Below are 24,458 nucleotides of genomic sequence, written 5' to 3' on the forward strand. Positions count from 1 at the left end.
GTCTTATCAACTAGGTATCTACTTGGTTTGGTGCACGTCTGTCCATAATATCTATATGATTTAATGCAAACAATCTGTATGTTTGTATTTTCTTTTGAAAACAATAATACTTTGACAAATGAGGTATTTAATCTAAAGCTCGATCAATAAAATTCCATTAATCTAAAGTACTTATATGCATTTTCGAGTTACAAATGAGTTTAATACATAGAAAAATTAGAATTCCGACTGTAGGTTTGAAAGGTCAAACGCAATGTCATTCATAACATCCGTTAGAAGTGCAGTGAATTCTTAACATTTTATTCACTTACACTTCTGAGAATCGTCTGCCACTGTTGAATGTAGCAGGCATTAGTCGAGTCCAGTCGATGATTCAACGATAATGACGTTTGGTACGTAATGGACTTCCAAGGTAAACAAACAGTCATCTGTCGACAATCGTTAATAAATATTACGACACGCCTTTTCCTTGTTCGCGTTCACTTCATCGAAAACTTACTTTTACTCAGATAACAAAATTAATACATAAATTCTCATTTTTTGTAATCTTAGTTCATATTTCGTACTCAACCACTATTATTAGCCTCAAAACTTCGTTTGCTCATGCCCAGAATTCAACAGAAACCGAAAACTCATTATTGAACATGTGACCTTCCTATACTGGAATAAAAATGTAAATTGAAATAATCGTTACTACTTGATGTCTCTACATGGTTTATATTAAGAATATAAATAGAATGAGCAGAAACGATAAATGTGCTTGTCTGCATAAATACGAGCGTGTAACTAGCACTTAGCACACAAATCTGTACAGGCGATGTCTGTAGAATCGTATAATATTGTCAGCGTTGAAGTGTGTATGTGTGGTTGTGTAATACATGATTTGTGTGATGCGATGTCCGTTGTGTGAAGCGCTTATCGTTCGGCAGGAAGTGGCTTGGTTTATTATTCGTGTCGTGCATCATGCGGCTGCGTGCGCGGGCGCGGGCGTCCGTCCTCCTGGAGAATTTCTACGTCCAGATACGACTCTAACCGTCTAACGGGACAACGATATTATCTCTAATTAACTTTTACATGTTTACCTCTAGTTAATAGCAATCCTGTTTGTACATCTGTTGTTCATCTCAACAAGTTTTTATGAATAATGAATTGTTCCACTGCACCATTTGATAGCGTTCCACAATACCAACCAACATAATATGTTTTATTTTTTGTTATGTGTTATTTTACTGAAAGCTCTATATATTATATAGAGCTTTCAGTAAAATTATTATATAAATGAACATCGCTCTTATAATTATCATGAATTGTGGTTTGAATATAGCAACATTTTTAAATATTTTTTTGTGATAATATTAAGTTGTACCTAGGTACTAGAATCTAGATGGGTATCTAATACAAAATTAAGTTCAGTAGATATAAAAATTCCTATCCTTGAGATATGCAAAGATAAGCAATCGGTCGATATTGATTTCTGGTTATCTAATAGACGATTCTAGATAAATACAAAAATGTGTTATAATTTTAAATATATGTATATCTTGATCAACCCACTCTTTAGAATATATTTTCTAACATAGAGCATAAAATATTCTTAAATAAATAAAAGAATATGAGTCGATACTTAAAAGTTTTTACCTTTAATATTATTCATTTAGAGAAAGCGCAATCAACGTACAAATTACGATGCGGCGCCGTCAGCCTTCAGGAGGAACGGGTTTGACGGCAGGGTGCAATTGCAGGTCAACAACTCACCTTATTGAACCAAACACGTAGGCTGATCCGCGAAAATCCACCGCCCACAGACACAATTCTTTAGGACCATTATCAGCTGGCTTAATCCTGCAAAATATGACTGTCGCGCTCATATGCAAGCAATAAATGTTGTCCACAGTTCTACCATATGGCTCCAAATATTTGTACGTTTAGGTAAATTTTTTATTATAAGCTACTGTGCTAATTTATAGACAATTGAAACTTACACATGTCTCTACTATTACAAAGCACGACAAAACATATCTAGGTACTAAATAGGTCAATTGAGGCTGGAGAAGAGAACTCGTCGAATTGGTTCAGAATAAAGTGTTTGTTTTTAACAGTTCTAAGTTAAATTAACATTACTGATCCATAAAGCAATCCGGTTTCACAAAGTTTTTTAGAAACAAGAGCCTAGAGCCCCGTTATTGCAATGACAAAAATGCAAAAATTGCCCACCTGTATCAATTACCAATGAAAACGACATTCATCACAGTAGCATCTATGACCTTGTGTGGATAAACGTGTCTAGTAACTATATATTATTTAAAGAAAAACTAGGTATATGTGCAATACGTCTGTGTAAGACAAGGATCAGACAAAGTATTATTAATACGTTACTTAAAAAGTAGTAAGTATGTTAAAGAGTTAAGATGTCTTATAAAGAACCGGATGAGCTAATCAACACATTGTGAGTCACACACATGCAGCCAAAGATCCACGCACGCGCTCCCGTCCTATAATTGAGCCCCTATTCCCAGTGTGAGAGCTTTTTTGTATAGTTTCTCTCTTTCACACTCACGAACAGTTGATGTAACATCATCAGGACCAAATCCTGCGCTGGTGGATTAAATTGAGCTTGGAGCTAATGACTTTAAAAATCCACACGTAGGTAGGCACACTCATAATAAACATAAGTGGACAACTTCTTTGTTTGCTTTTCTGAGACATTCGTAATACTCATACAAGACATGATCGAAAATAAACACCATTTTAAAAATAATTTCAATTAAAATCTCTACCAATAGGTAGGTACATTAAAATCTACTTACAACAAATCATATTGCACCTTCTACAAAACGCTAATTTTCATCTAGGTAGGTAGTTACTTATCTTTTTCGCTTTATTTGTCAAGGTGCGAGAATATCTATGAGTACATACCTATACCTATCTTAAAATTGAGTGAAATAATCTTTAAAAAAACCTTTAAGATTCGAGCAAGGTGTTACGAATTATATTAATTATAATCGCTTAATAAACATCGTTAATCTCGTGAAACCAACTGTTCGGTGTTATTGCGCAAATCGTTCTTGAAATCGCTTTCTACGTCGCGTCACGTCCCTGCCTTGATAAGCGAACCTTATCTTACGTAAATCACTGTTCGTATCGGCTGTAAACAGCGAAAATGTTACACCAAGATGTAAATTTTAACTACCTAAATCTTAAATAGTACAAATTGCATGCAAATTTGGTATTTAGGTAAGTACGACTTTTTCATACATGCAGGATAATGTAATTAGGTAGGTACCTAGTTTAAATGTGTATATTTTTTACATTGGGATTATTCTACTCATAATAGAGGTATTTAATATTTATAATACTAATCCACAAAATCTATTCCAAAGAGAATCACCAGAATATTGGATTGCGAAGATAAGGACGATAAGGGTAGGTAACCTTCGAAGGTTCTCCATACAAGCACATATTTTTATATCAATATGTAATCCATACTAATATTTGTATACGTAGTATATTATTATTAGTCTGTGCTAATATTATAAATGCGAAAGTAACTCTGTCTGTCTGTCTGTTACTCAATCACGCCTTAACTACTGAACCAATTGGCATGAAATTTGGTATAGAGATATTTTGATACCCGAGAAAGGACATAGGCATATTAATTTTAACTCGGGAAATAGGATAGGTTTTATCCCGGAAATCCCACGGGAACTGGAAATATGCGGGTTTTTCTTTGACTGCGTGGGCGAAGCTGCGGGTGGAAAGCTAGTGCTATATAAGCGTTATTAAGGTACCTACTATGTATGCATATTGATTGTCACTCTACATAATATATGTAGTTATCTTCTTGGGAACACAAACAACCGCGGATGTGCACTTCTGAGATAACGTGTAAATTTAATTTATTACTAAAACGATAAAGACACTGAATCGAGCAATATCTGTCAAGTTAGTCACGGAAATGTTGATTAAAAATGTACCAAGTGCTTTACACAGTGTTTATAAAGAACTAATATTTACAAACAGTTACAAATTGTCTATTTAACAATTTAAGTTTTGTAATATTTCCTATCAATGTAGGAACTACTTTTAAGACATATAGAAGATTCGGCATGTACCTAGCTACTAGAGCCAAACAAAAAAGTTATTATACCGCTAGTTTTTCCTACGGAAGAAATACAAATGTGATGATTAGGTATCGTATAGGAGTAAACCTTACATTTCTTGTATGGTTTCAGGATTTATGATGTACACTGTACAGTATACACAATGCGCCAGTCAAGCAAATCAAAACTTTTTCAGTGGCCATCGGAGTCGGGATAGATTTACAGGTGGGCAGCTATGACGTCATCCGCGAAACCTGCACCAACTGCTCCCACGTTCACTTTCTATCAAGCGATCTGCCAGCACGCAAACAACCTGTTATACCAAATTAATCTTTACGATAGCCTTATAACCTGTTTCGGTTTTGCTTACCTATATGCTACACGGTGACAGCTAAATACGAAAGTGTCGAAACGGTTCTGCTAAATTTCAGCACCAATCACTTTCAATCGCAACCGTCACAATAATCAACCAAGTAGAGATGGTAGAGATAATATAAATAAAAGTTGCATTATATTTGTTACTAGCTTTCCGCCCGCGGCTTCGCCCGCGTTTTCAAAGAAAAACCCGCAATTGAATAAAATACAAAACAATTGAAAGAAAATTTAGCGACTAACTAATGGGTTCAACTAAAAATGCTTCCAAGTAGGTACCTACTTACCTAATTATGTTACATAATTAAAAACTTAAAACAGCTAACCTGATGTAAAAAGAGAAAGGTTTTGTTACCATTATCGACATATACCTACTACTTACCGTTATTGAAATTTCAACCCAATCAATAATGCTTTATTCTCAGTTATTTGATGGACGGCTCACCACTGGAGCAGCTGCCGTTCAAAATAGTTTACATTATCATATTTTACTCAACAGCGACCACAACGTACTTCAATACAATTAGTACTTGCCTATAGACAGCTCCACAGATTGTATAGTACCATATCGGCAATTTTTTTGCTGGTCGCGTGTGAACATGCGATTTCACCGGCAAACAGTAGTGATGATAGAATGAATACCTTTCGCTCGATTTGACATTGTATCAAGAAAGACGTAACTAAACGGTCTATTTGAGATAACATAGCCGAATATCAAATAAGTATATTATAGACTAGCTTCCGCCCGCGACTCCGTCCGCGCGGAAAAATTAAGAAAAATTACGATTTATTTTTTTTCTACGTATTTTTCCGGGATAAAAAGTGTCCTATTTTATGCCCAGGATTATAAGATATAATTATACCAAGTTTCATCGAAATCGAACCGTTAGTTTTCACGTGATGCCTGAACATACAGACAGACAGACAAAAAATTTTTTAATCACATATTTGGGCTTGGCATCGATCCAGTAACACCCCCTCCTATTTATATTTTCAATATTTTCAATGTACAGAATTGACCCTTCTACAGATTTATTATATGTATAGATTTGACAATAATTATGGATTATGGACTTCCATTTAGAATTAAACATCCAATAAATGAAACCACTAAGTACTTACTATGCACTATATACCAACACGTACAAAATGAAACTAACCGCTAAAGCATAACTTAATAAAAACTAGAATTGTCAATTGGACAATTCGTGTGAATTTTTGTATTGCTCATAGAAATTGGTGTTTTCTATCAAGAGGAGGAGCTCTTGTAACTTGTTATTGACGTTGAATGCATTGTATATCCGTTGTTCTACTTTACGCTTGCTTACTCGCTATGAACACATCGTTTATAAATTAATCACGTTCTTAAAAACATTCGTCATTAATGACCTAAAAGAAACAACTTCAGTAGAAATTACTAATTAAATACTGAAAATCAGTGTTATGTGTTTTAAGACAAAGAATATAATTAGGTAGAGGCACAGATTTATTAAAATTGGTAGAGGTAATTATGCGCGAGTAATCCAGCTTTATTTTCAAAATATAAAGGTTTCATTAGTTAGTTCATCAGGTTTATTATATTTAGAGAGGAGTAGGTACTATTACATTTTTGAAAAGGACATAAATCTACTATATAAACACTAAATTTCAAGAAGCACGGAAGGAGCTTAGAATTTAGGTATGTAGGTACTGAAAGTAAGCTACTGAATCTGATATTGATATTTCATATAATATTGCAATTGAGTGCCACAAACCACAGCTCTACTTTATTTTATGGAACAATTAAACATCTGAAACTGGAAGTTCTAACTTAAGAGTTTGATACCTAACTGGCACGTGTCTGTAGCTTGAAGCAATACATCAATAAAACTATTACCTACTTACGTTCAATACTATTACTATGACACAAAAACGCGAGCTGTGTCAATAAAAAACTTCAGTTAACACGTTCTATTACGTAGCCTGTTGTAATTTGAATAACTGAATTAGAGCGAAATTCGTTTCAGTCGCTTATTTAATTTCACTTTCTGGTACGTTCACTACGAATTGACTATCGGCACTTTTCGATATCACTGATCGCATGTTGTAATTGTAACTAACACACGCACGAAAAAAGCAGCGGGTGATCACTGGACGCGAACAGAACGCGAATAAGCATTCGACATAGTTTCACTGAACTTGCAGAGATTGAGCACCTAGTGATTATTCTGTCATTCAATTAGAAACCTGTGATAAATCTTTAAAGAATAAACATGATCCATAATGGTGGAAGAATGCACTTACAAATTAATGTGACTCAATCATATCGATACAATGTCTATATAACAAAATAACTGTCTGTTAATATATTTTTTCTTTTAATATACTAGGCATATCTTATCGTACCTTCTGTTCAATTTTATAAATCAATCCTAAAGGTACATATTAGGTGTATAGAGCATAAGCCATAAATTATTTTCATTTCGTAGGTTTAATGCAAGAACATGATTTTACACTATGCAAGTTTGATTTGAAATTAATATTCAAGTAGTTCAACTGAATCAATATTAGTTTATCTACATTGCTTTAATGATAACAATTGATAAAGTGGAGCTGTTCAAATTCTACAACAATGTGAAGTTCTAATTGTAACTTTATAAATGCAAGTTACTTTGAAGTAATATAACATCTTAATGAAAACTTATTGGTATTAACGGGATACCGAATAATTAGTTAATTAAGCATACAAAACGTTAATACTTCATTTGTATGCGGTCAAAGAGCAATAGGCTGACTAAAACGGAAGTCGGTGGTTCGTAACAGTCCATATGAAGCTCATGACTCCTTTTATGGGTACATTACTTACATTATATACTTATGTATAATTTATACACATACATAATCACTTCATGAAGTTATTTAGTATTATTCTCGTTAATCAATACTCTACTATTCAAATACATGATTGTTTTTCTAAATAGCGCAAAAAAAATTTTAATGCAATCAACCTAATGATCAGATTAAAGTTAGCAGCTAATCATAGTGTTCGAAGTCAAATATATGTACCTAGTTCTAGAAGAAATTTACTTTACCTACTATAATTATTTAAAAAGACGGAAGTTTGTTCAACACGTGGCTGCATCTCAATTTCAGGCTCAAAGCGAACACAATGCAACTCATTTTGTTATTGTCGACCGTCGGAAGCGAAGCACGTGTTTTGTTGCTCATCCCACCCGCCAACTTTTAAACCAGACTCGGATGTCCCACAAATATGTCCCCTAAACACTTACGAATTAAGATTCATTATAAAATTTACTGCGCAAAGAGCATTAACCTAAATATTGTTTCACAAATTACGATCTTAATATAAGGGCATAACGTTATTTTCCCTTCGGTTGAAGTGTTTCAGACTACGTGCATTGTAAAGATACCAAGAATTAGGAGCAAATGCATTTATTGTTTAAAGTACAGATATCACAATATTATGTTATAGTTTAGGTTTATTTAATGAGCCCAAAACAACAATTATGAAAGTATAAAACTCAAGTCTTCAACAAAATATGGTAAGCAGTAAGTACCCACTTATTTGATAACTGACAAGTATCATAAAATTGCATTTCCTGTTGGAATTAAACTGATTGGGCCGGTAAAGAATATTTTTGGTAACGACTTACGATTATTTATACTTTTACATTATTTAATAATCTACAAGAAAATATATCCACTTTTTACGTTATTGAAAATTCGCAACTGGCGAATCCGTTATGACGTTTTGTCGCTGCGTTTCTGCATCAGTCTTGAATCTTGCGATTGACTCAGATTTCATTTCCTTTTGAGACGGCTTCACAGAAAGCAATTGTCGGGAGTCCAAATGTTGACACGTATCACACTAGTATAATAACAGGTAGAGCAGTAATATTTAATGAGAGTTTGTTTGAACACGCTTATCTCAGGAACTACTCGTCCGATTTGAAAAATTATTTTGGTGTTAGATAGCCCATTTATCGAGGAAGGCTATAGGCATATATCATCAGGCTAAGACCAACAGGAGCAAAAGGGCACAGCTAGTAAAAATATTTTAAGGAGATTAGTTATAGTTAGGTAAGATTTAATGAGAATGTTATAGGTAGGTACTAGAAAAAACTTAGAAGTGTTTACGTAAGATCATTAACGAACTAATAAAAATACTAGATTGTAGCTAATTATAAGAAATATGCAAAGCGCTCAACCGTAATACCGAAGTTAGTAGAACGTGTCATCGTCTTCAATAGATATGGCGAAATCATGACACATCTATTAAAACGAGCTCGCCATGTTGGGTGCAAGTAATGCAAGTCAAGGTGGGCGTTTGCGCAACCAGCCAAGGACTGCTGAGGTGCAACAAGCCTACGGACAGAGGACCAATCGTTAGATTAGAAACGGTTTTATTTAAATATTCTAATTATAATAAATATACGTGTTTATGAATATAAGTCATAAATTAAGGAATTTAAATTTGTAAACCTATTGCAATAATTATAATTTTTATTTGTGTACTTTTATATACTTATATAGTTACGAACCTATAGAATACTCAAATTCTCAATAAAACAAATATTTCATCATTCGATTTCACATTGACCAGCTGTTACTTTTGGGAATAGTTAGGTTTCCTACATCCGTATTTCTTATGAGCTTATACATAAGCTTTTGTAAAACATGACGTACTTATATATGTATTAATATTCATATAAATAATAAGTACCTACCACACTATGATTGAACAAATTAAAATGGATGCATTTCCACATGAGTAGGTTATGTACGTCTATCACAAATAAACTTCTGTAATAAAGAGCTCCCAAGTGGTTGCCATTGTGACCTAAACATAAAAGCAATAAGCAATCATTTAATGATAATTTAAAAGTAGTTATTCAAGCGTCGGACAGAAATAAAGCTACAATACCCGCATTGATTGTATAAAATTCCTATAGAGTATGGACGCGAACATTCAATTTTTAGAAGGACCATTGACCAGTATTCACGAATCACAATAGTTACCAACCGTTAAAATAACACAAATAAAAATTATCCCACATAGAGCACAGTCCGCTACATGCTATCAAAATATTCATATACCGATTTATTACCAAACATTTTTCATAATAAGTGAATCTATGTACCTAACTATATGGAAATATATTTTGTAAACTGATGATGGAAATGACGGTTTGCTTCCCTTGTTTCTAATTATTATTAAGTATAATTTATTTATAATAAGGTACCTTACAGCTAGTGATAGTATTATGAAAGTTATTATTTCAATACACACAGAGCGGCTAGTATACGATATGAAGTATATTTATAGCTGCCCCACGCAGTAGTGACGAGGTGCGCGGGAGACGCCCATTCCAAGCTTCTATTCCAGGCGGACCTTGTTCCAACACATGAATATTAAATCATGATAGCTTTCCAACCTTAAACTAGTTTAGTGGTTTTGATTAGTAATATATAAGTAAATATAATAAAATTATTTTGCACACCTCAGAGAGTTTAGTACTCTATTATCACTAAATCAGAAAATCACGCTCCACTCATCTTAAATAATTTCCACCAACTTTATACAGTTTTTATAAATTATAGATAATCATAAGTAGATAACTACATATTATTATTATTTCAATCACAGTAAAATAATTAATTAGTTTTTGTGAGCAATTCCTTCTCTTCATTTTCCTTCTTGTACTAATTTGGTATATAAATTAGGTACATGTATTATAACGATCTTTCAGAGATTTGTTTATAAAGTATAGTTTTCAATATTTTTGGGTGTTCTCGGTCTCTGTTCGGAAAAAAATGTTTGAACCAAGTCTCCCCAGCTGTTCAACAAAAAACAAAACAACAGAAATTCTATTGAATTTTAAATGAACCTATCTTGCTTTGTTTCTTTTTCATTCTATAGGTACAAACTTGAACTCGAATATGCTTTATAGGTTTAATAAATTCTCGCCGTAACAGTACCAAATAAACTCGTCTTAACCATATATAAAATTGCAATGGACATCCATGTGTAAAATGAAACTGTTCATGAAACGAGGAGGACGACATACCTACTAATTACTTGTTTAAATATATTTTGAAGTTACTTGCTAACGGATTACAATTGTTTGGTTACACAACTATTGCCGGTAAAATACGCATTATTTTGATGGATTTTTATGAGTGGTTTTTTTAAAATACGATTAACTATAAATTCCACAGGTAGGTAGACAACCTTTATTTAAACTTAAGCTAAGTTTAACATCGGTCAGTTTTTTTCAAAGTTGCATTCCTGTTTTACGTTGTTTTTGTATATTTTATTTTTACTAGGTCGAAAAATATTACTTGCCAATACGAAGTACCTATGCGACAAGTATGCGACCGACCGTTTTCTTAGCTAACTAGCAGTTTGTACATACTGGTTTTTACCACATTTTTACCTACGTTGCATTGTTATAAAATTATACATAGATACGTACTTGATTATATACTACTACCTACCTCTACAATCATTTTCCTATACGATTGGTATACCTATTAGGAAAATAAAATAGGTACCTAGGTAGGTATGTGATATTTTTTACAGATTTTGCTAAAGCAATAATTTAAATAAAACGTCTGACGTTTATTAAATTCATAAGTTAATTTAGCTTGCGTATTAATTAATTAACATAATTAATACTTAATGGTAGCAAGTAGCAACTTATTAGGTATATTAACGTTCTTATTTTACTCACACCAATAATTAATTTAATATTTAATACAATTATGGATAAGTAATTAAGGCGAGAAAAAGTAAAACCTAGTAATAGATCAATCAGTATCCGGGTAAATTGACTTTATCTGGGCCGGTAACGGCACCTAAACTGTAGTGGCGCTCGAGCCGACGAAGCAACCAAACCATGACCTTAAACTCAACATGCCCCACTTTACCAAGTCTTTTTGCCACAGATAATATATACTGAACAATAAAAGATGCAACAATAGCACGAATTATCCATGGATTCTTTCCAGTAATTCTTGTCATCGTACATGTAACGTAACACGCACCAATTAAAACAATTAAAAAACTTGATGTAATTGTACAAATGAAATTCACTAAACCGCTAAAAATAAACTGAATTGAGTTTTATTTTTATGCGTTTAAAGAAATGTTCATTAATTATTTATTTTCGATAAATCGCGTGCGCAATGCCTCTACACAAGGAAAATATTGAAAATATTATAAATAAACGTATTGTTTACTGACAGAAGCAGAGTAAAATCACTGCTGTTAAATGAAGATGATTGCACACATGGTTACGGTCCAACGGTTGCTACTGCAATTAAAAGAAACATCTTTCTCAAATGAGCCTAATATGACAAACTTTAATGCTTGGTAAAATCTAGATAACTGAAACAAGTAAGAATCCAGTTTATTGTTAATTTAATCATGTTCAAGTAAAGCCCAAAATATAATATGTAATTCTAGTATCACAAATGTTGTTAATCAAATACCAGAAAATAGTATGGTATATAATAAATATCTAGGTATAAATTATATACAAGTTATAACAAAAAAATAATAACACTTGTATTGCAAGGATTTTTCACTTTCAAGTACTTACTTGAGGTGGAAGGTATATTGAATATTACCGGATCTAAGTCACTAGAAAATAAATTTTATTTTATTGAGATTTAACCTCTAGATCTAGAATAATATTTTATTTATACATAAGAAACTAATGAAAAATTCCTCTGAAGCATCATCATAACAAAAGAAATTTAAAAATAGTAAAACATAACAACAAACTGAGAACCTTCCGCTATTTTTGAGAAGGTCCGTTAAATATTATAATAGTCAATTAGAAGCAATGTACTCTACAATAATTATACACAAATATTGCTTTGTTTTTGCTTGGATAGTATTTAAAGAGTACTGTTAATGGTTTGTATAACTTCAATACAATTTGGAATGGTGTCAAATCAAATTGGTGATTTTTTATTACATCTGACTTGCCACTTAAATCATATTATAACAAAAATATTTTGTTTCAAATATTAACTAAAACATTGCAACTATAATATGAAGCTAAATTTTTTGTTTAAAATAGATATTATACAGACAAGAAAATCAAAAAGCCAATAACAGTTCCGGCGTTAACTCTTTGTTAATTTTTGCGTATCTCATGATGATGCATAGTTAAATTTAAAAAATATATATATAATAAAATAAACAAACAAGATCAAAGGCACACTAGAATTAGCAGAGCACAGCAATAATTGTAAAAAAATGCATATCTATGCACATATACAAGATATACAAACAGAACAAAACCTCACCTTTGTGCTAGAAATATGCTCCTTAGTAACGTTAAAAAAGGTTACCTTGTAATTCCATGAATAAAACTTCACATATTAATCTCCCACTTAAAACTTTTATTATAGATATTTTGTTATATGTATTATCACAAATCCTGGTAGATTTTTAAAACACAATCACGCCTCGACAAATCTTAAGTCTGTATTTCCTTGATTATTGATTTCTCATAATATAAACATAATTTACACAATAAAACACAATTTGCATATGACTTAGGTGTAAAACGCTTACTCATTGCACTTCACTCTACACAATCATATAAGATTATTGCATATTTGGATGGCTTTTTATTCCCTAAAACCGTCCTTGTCCTTTCACATTATAATCTCATGAAATAATATATATGTACAAAGTTGACTTACATTAATTTACAATACATTATTATTGTTGCTTACAATGACAACTGTTGCAACATGTTTCTTTGTTTTCAGAAAAGAAAATTAAGCTATTTTGATTCTGAACCTTTAATAATACATGTAAAAAAAATCCCTTTAAATGATGTTTTGTTTTGATTCCACATGATAATGGTTATTGCGGGAGTATCTACCAGTACTAAAGTATGAAAATATAAGATAAAGCACCTCGATTGGACAATGGTATGTATCAAAGATATTAACAACTTGATATGACGCGCATCGCGATCGCTAAGGGTCCAGCGATGGGGGCCGGCACGCCGCCGCCCAGGCTGCCCTGGAGGCGAACAGCCGTCGGGCCGAGGAGAATACACTTCCACCTCGCCCTTGCAGTCTTACGAGAAATAAATGCCACATTACACTCTAATTATTAAAGCACTGTACAACAACAATAAGTTTTCTTTTCTTTTTCAGGACTAACGTTCATTTCACGCACGATTTCCGCGAACATTTCGTTGACATTGGTGCGGCTTTTAGCAGAAGCCTCAACAAACGGGCAGCCCCACATCTGAGCTAGAGCAGACCCCTCGGCTTGTGACACTTCGCGCTGGTGTTCCAAATCCGCTTTGTTACCGACTAACAATATAGGCACGCGCTCAGAACCCTTCACGCGCGTAATCAATTCCTTCATTGGTTTAATATCTTGGAACGTCTGGTGATTTGTTAACGAATACACTACTACAAATCCTTGGCCATTCTTTATATACAGATCTCGCATAGACGCGAATTGTTCAGTGCCAGCAGTATCCAAAATTTCTAAAACACATGGAGAATTGTCTACTTCAATTTCTTTCCTATAGAAATCTTCTATTGTGGGGTCATACTTTTCCATGAAACATCCGCTCACAAACTGCACGGTTAAAGCACTCTTCCCGACCCCACCCGAACCCAACACAACTACTTTGAATTCGCGCATTATTATATTGCAAAAATAACACTTTCCAGTCTTCTTACGACGTTTAAAAACGTATTTCCACTTTGTGCTATAAAAATGTCATTGCTATGTTGGTTTATGACTCACTCGGATGTGATCACTGAGGAACGTTCACGTAGAGAATGATAACTAAAATATGATAAACAGCGACGCCATTTTAGTTTGATGAGTAACAAAACATCTGTGTTTGCATCGCGACACTCGATTTTCAGTTTTCACTTTACTACACCCGAAGCTATAAACGCGGAAGCAACATCTATTCAACTGAATCGCTGAATGCTGGAATAGGCAGCAGCAGCAGGTTGGTCAATGCACTCAATTGCAATGGTTTGATTGGTGAATGGAGTTTAGTCAAAACCGGATGGCAATGTTGCAATATATAAAAAAAATGGTACATTATTATTCTTCAGAATCTTTAAAGCTATATTTTGATTTGATATTACTAAAATAAATGATTTCTATAGTATCCTGAATTCAATAATATCTCATATGGATTTTATAATTTTGCTAAAGTGTTTAGGCCGAATAGTCATTTGCAAACAAAATATAGTACCTATAATGACTGGTTTAAAAAACCGGAAAATAGGAATATTTTTGAAGAAGAAAAAGAAAAATGAAAATTATTTTATTGTCGTGATTTCTTGAACTTGAAACTGTGATTTTAAAAACTTATTACAGATTCTTAATATTTACAAATGAATTCAGACACTATATTATTTATCTGTGTTCTCATACATCCTCGGCATCGATTATAGTATACTTAATCTGTGCTCGGCATACAAATTACAACAGACAACTGTCGAATTGACATTTTCCATGGCTGCTGATAGCTGTCATAAATTTGTTTTTCTAAATAAAAATAAATAAATAGGTAATTGAGTAGGTATTAAGATTTTTCAGCGTGAGTAAAAATAAATTATGAACATCGTTATTTTCAGACTTTAGATGTTGGTATACTTAGATGAAAAACACGGAATAGGTATTTGACTGACATGATTACTGTCGCTCGGTATTGAGTTCAGAAATCATATACAAGCAGGCAAAGACCGACTATAATTTGCGATTCTCTAACTCGTATCCAGAGCGAGTTTTTGCGAGATTTCTATAAATATTGGTAGTCAGGTAGGTACTCAGGTATGTTCTCATTCTATTTATGTTTTATACAAATATATACCTACGCTTTATATCCTCACATTATATTTCTAAATTTGTAGTAATTTTATGCATAAATAATTATTCAATTTAAAATATTCCGGTAAAGTTGTAATTTGTTGTTTATACAGGAAACTTTGTACGGAAAAATTTTTTTGAAAGTAAATAAATAATGGGCAAAGTTTTGTGATACATATTTTATTTCTTTAAATAAAATTGTAGTTTTTCAGGATGCCCATTATCAATTAAATACTCGATGTACCTACTGTACTCTATCAACGGTGATTATTGTTATAAAACTTCCATCAGCTGCACAATATTATAGCACAAACTATTTAATTATTTCATAATAGTATGCTAAAAATTGATTAATGGTCTCCACTCTGGTTGTATACAAGTTAAAATTACATCAAGTAACTTAGCTTTACATTTAAGTATTAAATCTGTAGAAGGGTCAATTCTGTACATTGAAAATATTGAAAAAATAAATAGCAGCGGGTGTTACTGGATCAATACCAAACCCAAATATGTGATTAAAAAAATTTTTGTCAGGTCTGTCTGTATGTGAAGGCATCACGGGAAAACTGACGGTTCGATTTCGATGAAACTTGGTATTATTATACCTTATTATCCTGGGCATAAAATAGGATACTTTTTATCCTGGGAAAATACGTAGAAAAAAAAATTAATATTTCAGTTTCCTCCATAGAAGTTGTTCTGTAGAACCGCGAACACACGGTCATTTACGGGTCTAATATTAATTTAGTGAGAAACGTCTTCCCAGTTCAAATTTGAGAAATAAACCATCCGCGCGGATGTCAGTCTTCGCGTGGAAGTCGCGGGCGGAAGCTAGTTGTTATTAAATTGCCACAATCACAGTTTAATTTAATTTGAAGACAAAAAAAATATAAGTAAAAATTAACATGTGCTGAATAAGAATTTAAGTAAATAACTAATTAATATTTTAAAATTCAAATAATAAAAAAAAATAACAGCTATGTATAACAAATTCTATTGAGGAAAATACATAAAACTATGATTTGACTTGTTTGCTAAACCCTTTTAAATGACAACTCATAAGGAAAGGATTGTAAATTTATTGAGTAACCATACCATTCCATTATAGTTAGAATATAATACTTACTGTACATATTGCACAATACATAAAAAATAAAGTGAGAAATATAGATTAATTTATCTAATATAGAATAGAATAATTATCTAAAATATAGATTAATTTTCAGACAATATGTCCCACAAACCAACACCATATAGTCCAAATTTTCCTGCTAGTCAGGGTTATGCCCCGCCAGCAGAAGGACAGAAACCAAATGAGAGCTACCCCATGAATCCTCAAGTGGGATACCCTGGACCACCACCTTCCCTGCCACCTGGCGCTCAGCCATTACCTGGCATGCAGCATGGGTTTCAGCCAGGATTCCAACCTGGCTTTCAACAAGGTTATCAGCCTGGATTTCAACATGCATATGCTCCTGGCTACCCACATCCACAGCAAGGATATCCAGCGCCTATTGTTCAGCAACCTGGACCAGCACAAGCTCCAGGTAAAAATATTGATTTAAAGAAATTAAGTTAATAATTACATGATACTTTACTTAATTGTAAAAGAATGCAAGTGGGGCATGGAGGGATAATATCAGCCTTCTATTCAATTAGTTGGGTATGCATAAGTTTATTACTTTTTCCTAGAAAAGATGTAAAAACCCATAGCTGATTTATAAGAAATATTTTCTATAGAAGCAAATTATCTCCAGTTCCTTAAATCAATTGTTGAGTAAACTAATAACTAAATTGTCATTATAACAAAATTAAGAAATAAAGGATATGTATTGACTAGGTATTTCCCTAAAATAGTTCAAAAGTGCATGTTATATATTTCCATATCAATATCATGGGAAATCCATAATGAACACTTTCTCTTAAACATTATTTCACACTCATTACTATTCAGTAATTTGTATATATCATTGAGTGATAAAACTTTATTTCTGGCTGCTAAAATAGTTTATAATGATGATTAATTTAATAAATAAGCAAATTTCAGTAACATTATTGGAAATTGTTCAATCTTACTTTTAACATTAGTTGTATTTAAGGTAATTACTCTTTAAAGATAATGATGTTTACCAAGTACAATTTCAAGGCATGCACTTGATAGGTAACATAATAGCATTATATTCCATTAAAGTATAGATAGCAGTACTGCTTTTTGTTGCAAACAAATAAAATTAATTTCTCAATTATTTGAAAAATGTGTATTAATTTTTAATAATGCAAATCTTCAAAAATAGTGAGAAAAATAATTTTGATATACTTTTTGAAGAAACACAAGAGAAAGTTAAGAAGCCAGTGATTAACTCAAAGTTCAAACGATTGTTTACCTTTAAACATAAAAGGTTAACAAATTTAAAAGATAAACATGTACTTGTGGAAACATTCAATATTCCCAATGTGAAACGGACATTTCATCGTTTGTATAAAGTAGTGTTTAAATCTAGTGAAAATAAATATGAAAAGTTTTTGTCTGAGGATGAAATAAGGTTCCAGTATCCTATAATTGATACTAAAACAGTGGTGGAGGGCATATAATTTATTGGCATTTATACCTATTTATATATTTTGTATAAAATATATTGAAATAATGATATGAAGGTTTTGTTTGTGTTATGGGTTGTGTTGACTGTTGTGTTGTAATTCATATAAATGTAAGTATTTATAACAATATGAACGATAAATGTTTATTTATTGATAAAATATCATCATCTTCGATTCCATATTTGCTCATAGATACATATGTGTATTGAACTTTGGGACAGCATGTATATGTACTTTCGACATGATCATGAGTTGCTTCTAACGGTCAATATGCGCAAATGATTTTCAGGTGGTTGGATGAGTATTCCGCAAGGGCTAAGCAACTGTCCGCCGGGCTTGGAATACCTTTCTATGATTGATCAGCTGCTTATCCATCAAAAGGTGGAGCTATTGGAACTTTTTGTTGGTTTCGAAACAAATAATAAGTACACAATAAAGAACGCGATTGGGCAGAAGGTGTATTACGCTATTGAAGACAATGATTGCTGCACCAGGAACTGCTGCGGCCCGATGCGTCCTTTCGATATGAAGATCATGGATAACTTCCGTAATGAGGTAACTACATGTAATTTTAATGACCACTGTCGCTATAATTTTCCTTATTTTTAAATTAATTACTGAAACTTTTCAAATTGATCACTTAATTTAATACTCCGGCTTAAATAAACTTAACTATTATTTTTGAAGACTATTGAGCAATATGGTTGATTTGCGTAATTTTAAGTACACTTGGAATATCGTAAAGTCTGTTAATTTGCTTTATATCCGGGACCCAGATGCCAATCGCTTTCTAACATTATCAACCACGTTGATATGTAATTTATTTTTATTCGACTTTTTTGTATCTTAATTTTGTAACAAAATAAATTTCCAGGTGATACACCTAAACCGTCCGCTCGCCTGCGACTCATGCTGGTGCCCATGCTGGTTGCAAAGCATGGAGGTATCCTCTCCCCCCGGCACCGTGGTGGGCACCATAGAACAGGAGTGGTCTATTTGTAAACCGTGCTATGTGGTTAAGAATACCATGGGCGAAGTGGTGCTGAGAATTAAGGGACCCGTTTGTACGTTCTCGATTTGTGGCGATGTCGAGTTTAATGTGAGTATGCTTGTTAATTTTTGATTGGATTTAATTGGACTACACTACATTTTGGCGTTTTAATGGTGACAAAAATGGTAGGAATTCTTGGAGTGGGTAGAATGTATTAGCCACATAACATTGTAATTAAAACATCTAGGATCTGTAACTACATTCTTGCAAATAAATATAATTTGAATTTGAATTTGGAGAATTTTAAATAGGCGACTCGTTATAGTACTTATTTTGCGCTGTAATTCATATAATATTCGGTTATTAAATCAGTTGTTGTGTGGTCAATTTATGCCCACCTGAAGACCCCGGCTTATGAAAGCATTTCATCATTTATCATTTACCTATAGGGCCACTAAATCAGCAGTGAATTTGGAATTACTATAAATGTTTACTTTCAAGTTTTAATGAACATGAATTAAGAATAAAGTTTTAACTATTTTTAATGCTCTGATAGCAGTACTACTTACAGTAATTTATAATTATTTATAGGTTTGATATGAAATAAATTTACGTCAGTGTAGTATAATCTAGCAAGTAACTGGCAACTTGGAGATATCATTGTACAGTCATAATTTAATTTATATTTATATGAATGATTGCATCATATTATCGGAACCTAGTATAAAATGAATACGTAGATGTATTCCATTGAATCCTGACGCATAAATCGAAACCTAAACCATGTTTACACCAAATTATTAATTACACTGTTACGGTTGTTTTTCAAATACTTTCGTCTAGATAAATTAAATTGCCATTTTATACAACCGTAATCTTCGAAATGGTGGGGATTATAATATTATAACACTAAAATATATCTGGCATGATGCGAGAAAAATATGTATATCCTGTAGTAATTACAAACAATAAAATGTAGTTACTAGTTAATCAATAGTAGGTATAGAGTACCAAGCCCATATTTGTGTCTGTGTATTTTAAATAACAGAAGTAAATACAATATATTTCAAATGAAAACCTTCATCAATATACCCTCTTAAGTATGTAATTACATAGTGGGTATTAGAATAACTATAGTCTACACCTTCTCTCCTTGAATTAATTACATTTGTTATTTCATTATAGTTATTGGAATTGTTATTTATTTTTTGCAATAGATAAATGCTGACCTAATAATAAACAACAAGATAAAGTGCAGTGTTTATTTAAAACTAAGTTTATGTATTTATCGTGATAATGTTACAGAGTTGCTTAGGGGTTATTGTAATTAATATTATACCGAAGTTACTAGAATTGTTTGAATATTTTCTGAAATAAACAAAAAGCCCGGTAAAATAACGATAATTTTTATCAACTAACATATTTTTATTTCACGCGATATTTTATATTATTTATTTTCTCTTTAAAAGTGAAATTGAATGAAAGAAAGCGATGTAGCGTTTGAATGAAATATAATAATAACATTTCGAATTTGTTCAAAAACCATTTGGATAGGTTAATATTATATTACTTACATTATTTTATTATATAATATATTCGAAAAAATGAAAATTATTTTTTATTCCTAGCCCAAAAAGCCCATACGACCGAAAGTCCTGTATTGTGTCCTGCACTTTGACATTAATACTACGTGAATATTTTCATTTTTTTTTCATTATTTTAGATATACTCGAAAGATGGTGAGACCAAAGTTGGAAAAATCACCAAGCAATGGTCCGGTTTGGCTCGGGAAGCATTCACAGATTCCGACTACTTTGGAATCACTTTCCCCATGGATTTGGATGTCAGGATAAAAGCCGTTTTGTTGGGAGCATGCTTTTTAATTGTAAGTTATATTTATTATTTGTCTTTCGTAACAAAAACAATTTTTATTTTAATTTACACGAAATCTTTAACTATAGGGTGTCTCAGAATGTTTTTCGTTTTTTAATATGAAATAAAAATAAGAACATTAACTTACAGACTACAAGACTACACAGATACAAACTAGTTTTATTTAGCATCAAATTAAAGGGCAATTCATGAATTTTATTTATGAAAAACGATCGTTTGCAAATGCGCCCCATTAGTTTGTTCACACTCGTTTAGTCTGGAGTTAGAATTTTAAATCACTCGCTGGAGCATTGGTCTTGGATTAGCGTTGATTTATTCAGTGATTCTTTGCTTCAAAGCATTCAAGTTGGGTGGCAATGGATTGTTAACTTTACTTTTTAGATAGCCCCACAGAAAAAAATCAACAGTTGTTAAATCTGGGCTTCTTGGTGGCCAAGAGATGTCTCCTCCTGAATTTCATTGTCCTGCAGAATTTGACTCGTTTAGCAGGATCATCGGGCTCCATTTCTTTAACAATAACAATTTAATAAGGGCGAAAATGCAAATCTTGGGAAATAATGCTATGCACCGTGGATTTGTTAAAATTTAAGGAAGTTGTGCGCAATCGTAGTGCCTGTCGCGAGTCGTCCATAACAGACTGGCAAACGCGGTCGACGTTCATGCTCGTTCTCGATGTTCTTTTGCGCCCCGTTGATTTATCCGGCATCGTGTTCCCAGTCTCTTCAAACTTACGCACCCAATGCTTGATCAAATTAGCACTTGGCACATTTCGTAATGTTGTTATATTGAATTGTATCCTATATACGCCGAACAATAGTGTACGAATCGTTGTTTTTGTAAAGCGATCGCACGCCAGACGCTCGCTGCGATCCCATGTAATTACTCATCATTTCTAAACTACAGAAACCCGCCAAGCGTTTGAGACCTCTCCCCTCCCCCCACTATCAGTGGTTGACGGCATAACGGTCAGTTGAAAAACGAAAAACATTCTGAGACACCCTGTATTTATTATTTTCGAAGGTTGCCTGGGAGAGCTGGCTTAGAGCCATAAGGCCGCCATTTGTACATTTAAATCAATTAAGATATTTATACAGTAAGATAGATCAGTGGGTTTAGTAGGTACAATAAAGAATAAATAAATAAATAAAATATAAATATTCAGCTCAAAAAAATACGTATATTTTTTCGAGAATAAGCGAAAACTTCTGATAAATGGTTGGCGGTAATTTAATGAAGTACAAATTGGAACGAGTAAAATTCAATTGCTATTACATATTTAATTAGGTACCTATTAATATAAAAATATCTCACACACTTTCTGATAACATTGCTAATGAATGTAACATTATTAATGAATGATGATTTTAAGTATCTAAAAAAGCTCCTTAATAGGTTTTATCTTGTTAATATGAACATTAGTTGATTAAATAATCTACTAGTATTAAAGGTGAAACTATTCTAGTGCAATTTAACGGGCTTATACTGTTAATGAGAACTCCAGTAGTTAGTACTAGCTACTACTACCCGTGTCGTCCCTCGCGTGGTACTTACCTGCCCGTGAAAAAAGTAGAACTAGAATTCTAGAACTTTTCCTGCGTAAACCTTAATCTCATGGAAATTCTGGGCTAATAATACAAAATCTGATAAACAGAGAGACAAACTAAAAAAATTAAAAAGTGTGCTTACCTATGTTTTATTTCGAATTTTAACTAAACCTACCTATTTGTCTCAAATAGGTATAGTTAGAACAGTTACTTTGAAACTAATTTTTCTTGATCGGTGGTGGGAACGTGACTCAGTCTCAAAATCGCGCGTGCCGTCATTTTATTTTTCAAGGCTATTCAATATAATTATTATGTACCTACATCAAATTGAATACTATAGAGACCAGAATCATCTTATTTATTCAGCTGTATATATATGACAAAAATGGCCAAAATGTAGGAGAGTTCTTTGATACTTTAATGGCTGCTACCAGTAACATATTATCTATAGATATAATATTTAAAACCGAAAGTTACTTATCACAGAATCTCAAAAAATGCTGAACGTATTAAGATGAAATTTAGTCTGTAATTGTTAGCAGGTTAGCAATAGCAATAGGGCTGCATTAAAACGTCTAGGGTTGTCGATAGTTTATATGATAAAAATCCTCCATCAACTCAAGTTACGGAAAACCTTATAGTTTTATAAATTTCTCTTTATTCCCAGGACTTCATGTTCTTCGAAAAGACAGGAAACCATGAATCCGACGGACCTGGCATGCTTTAAAATTTAAATGTTCGACTTTAACTCAATATGTTATGATATTCTAGATCTAGAAGTATATTATAATTATTTTGTAATAAATTTGCTTTTGATGTATTACGCAATGATATAATAATCAAATTGTAACCACATATTTTTAAGGAAAATGGAGGTTTATACATAATGAGTTCTGCTTGTATAAGTTAAAGTACCATAAGTGTAAGAGCATTTATATTTTTATTTGATTTTAATATTTTTGCAAAGTGTCTTTGCTACATTGAATCCTATTTTTACTATGTTTTTTTTTTCTATGAATTTTAGAAATAATATAATAAGCACAAAACTTTAATAGTTATTGATATTATTAAGATTTTGTACGCATTTTAATATATTATACTCCTGTATCCCTTATGTAAATTTGTGAAATTGCTTTATATATAATTATTATTGTATTCTCTATATGAATCTCACATTTTGTTAATAATTGTAAACACACTAAACGATCGAGTCACCTTCAGAAAATATTCTGTGAATAAAAACAATTAAAATACAGAACTAATAATATGAAACGGTGGTTATTGTTAAACAATATTAACAATAGCGTAATCAACAACACAAAATGAAAATGATCACATTGCATTGTTTTCTTAATGTTAATGTATTTCATTAATAGAGACCGGTTTCGGCACTTGCTGATAGTCTAATTGACACTATGACGTAAATTTCAAACAAATTATTTGTAATTACATTATATTAGAAGCTATAAGCTCAAAAAACCGAACATAATATTATCAGGAAGCCATGAAACCGGCTCTAAGTATTTTTAATGTAGAAATGTTTACTCATTTAAACTATCACTTGCCATAATAGTCCGTCAGGTTTAATATAAATTTGGCCAATAATATATTCTGCTAATATTCTTTATATTTGCAATAATCACAAAACTTATAATGCAATGTTTTCAAGATTGATGAGTTATTTCAGTGACATTCGATTTATAGAATTGGAGTGTTGTAGGTACTCATCATTCCTTCATACTACACATTTTTTATTTATTAAAGTAACAAAACCATTTCATATTTAATTGAGCTTGAAAGTAGGTATTGAATGTAGCCAACTATAAAAAATTTCTAGTCTTTTACCTACTGTTTATATTTCAATACAATTACTGTTTATATTTCAAAACAATTTCATGTTTATTGATATATGATTTTATTTTATTGGTGCTAATGAATAATCTCTTATGATGTTATACTTATGTAAAATATAAGTCAGCAAATATATTTATGCATTTTATTTTAGTATTTTGTATGTTATACTGTGTGAAATACACATTTTTCGTAAATAAATAAAATAATACATATTCCTTGTTTTATTTAAA

General features: G+C 32.1%; 2 protein-coding genes across 6 annotated transcripts; one reads left to right on the forward strand and one right to left on the reverse strand.

The window, feature by feature from the left end:
• Positions 1 to 12,866: 12,866 nt before the first annotated feature.
• Positions 12,867 to 14,509, reverse strand: LOC123696545 (ras-related protein Rap-2c). The gene has a single exon (XM_045642848.1). The coding sequence runs from the start codon at positions 14,158 to 14,160 to the stop codon at positions 13,615 to 13,617; it is 546 nt and encodes a 181-aa protein (XP_045498804.1). The 5' UTR covers positions 14,161 to 14,509; the 3' UTR covers positions 12,867 to 13,614.
• A 483-nt stretch (positions 14,510 to 14,992) lies between these two features.
• On the forward strand, positions 14,993 to 24,440 carry LOC123695798 (phospholipid scramblase 1). Of its 5 annotated transcripts, XM_045641831.1 has the most exons (7): positions 15,014 to 15,049; positions 15,117 to 15,312; positions 16,575 to 16,895; positions 18,236 to 18,501; positions 18,821 to 19,045; positions 20,661 to 20,822; positions 23,042 to 24,440. In XM_045641831.1, exons 3-7 carry the CDS (start codon positions 16,580 to 16,582, stop codon positions 23,099 to 23,101), a joined length of 1,029 nt encoding a protein of 342 aa, XP_045497787.1. In that variant the 5' UTR covers positions 15,014 to 15,049; positions 15,117 to 15,312; positions 16,575 to 16,579; the 3' UTR covers positions 23,102 to 24,440. The 5 variants fall into 5 exon arrangements, with proteins under 5 accessions (XP_045497714.1, XP_045497787.1, XP_045497849.1 ...); XM_045641758.1 differs by having other exon boundaries at positions 14,993 to 15,300; XM_045641893.1 differs by lacking the exons at positions 15,014 to 15,049; positions 15,117 to 15,312 and adding an exon at positions 16,253 to 16,511 and having other exon boundaries at positions 16,552 to 16,895.
• Positions 24,441 to 24,458: the final 18 nt, after the last annotated feature.

Source organism: Colias croceus, chromosome 1 (assembly GCF_905220415.1).
Source record: "Colias croceus chromosome 1, ilColCroc2.1".
NCBI classification, from domain to species: Eukaryota; Metazoa; Arthropoda; class Insecta; order Lepidoptera; family Pieridae; genus Colias; species Colias croceus.

Bases quoted from the DNA above. Each gene is read 5' to 3' on its own strand.
- LOC123696545 (XM_045642848.1), bottom strand. From the start codon at position 14,160: ATGCGCGAATTCAAAGTAGTTGTGTTGGGTTCGGGTGGGGTCGGGAAG.
- LOC123695798 (XM_045641758.1), top strand. From the start codon at position 16,580: ATGTCCCACAAACCAACACCATATAGTCCAAATTTTCCTGCTAGTCAG. The intron at 16,896-18,235 runs GTAAAAATATTG...AATGATTTTCAG, and splicing joins TGGACCAGCACAAGCTCCAG to GTGGTTGGATGAGTATTCCG. The intron at 18,502-18,820 runs GTAACTACATGT...ATAAATTTCCAG, and splicing joins TGGATAACTTCCGTAATGAG to GTGATACACCTAAACCGTCC.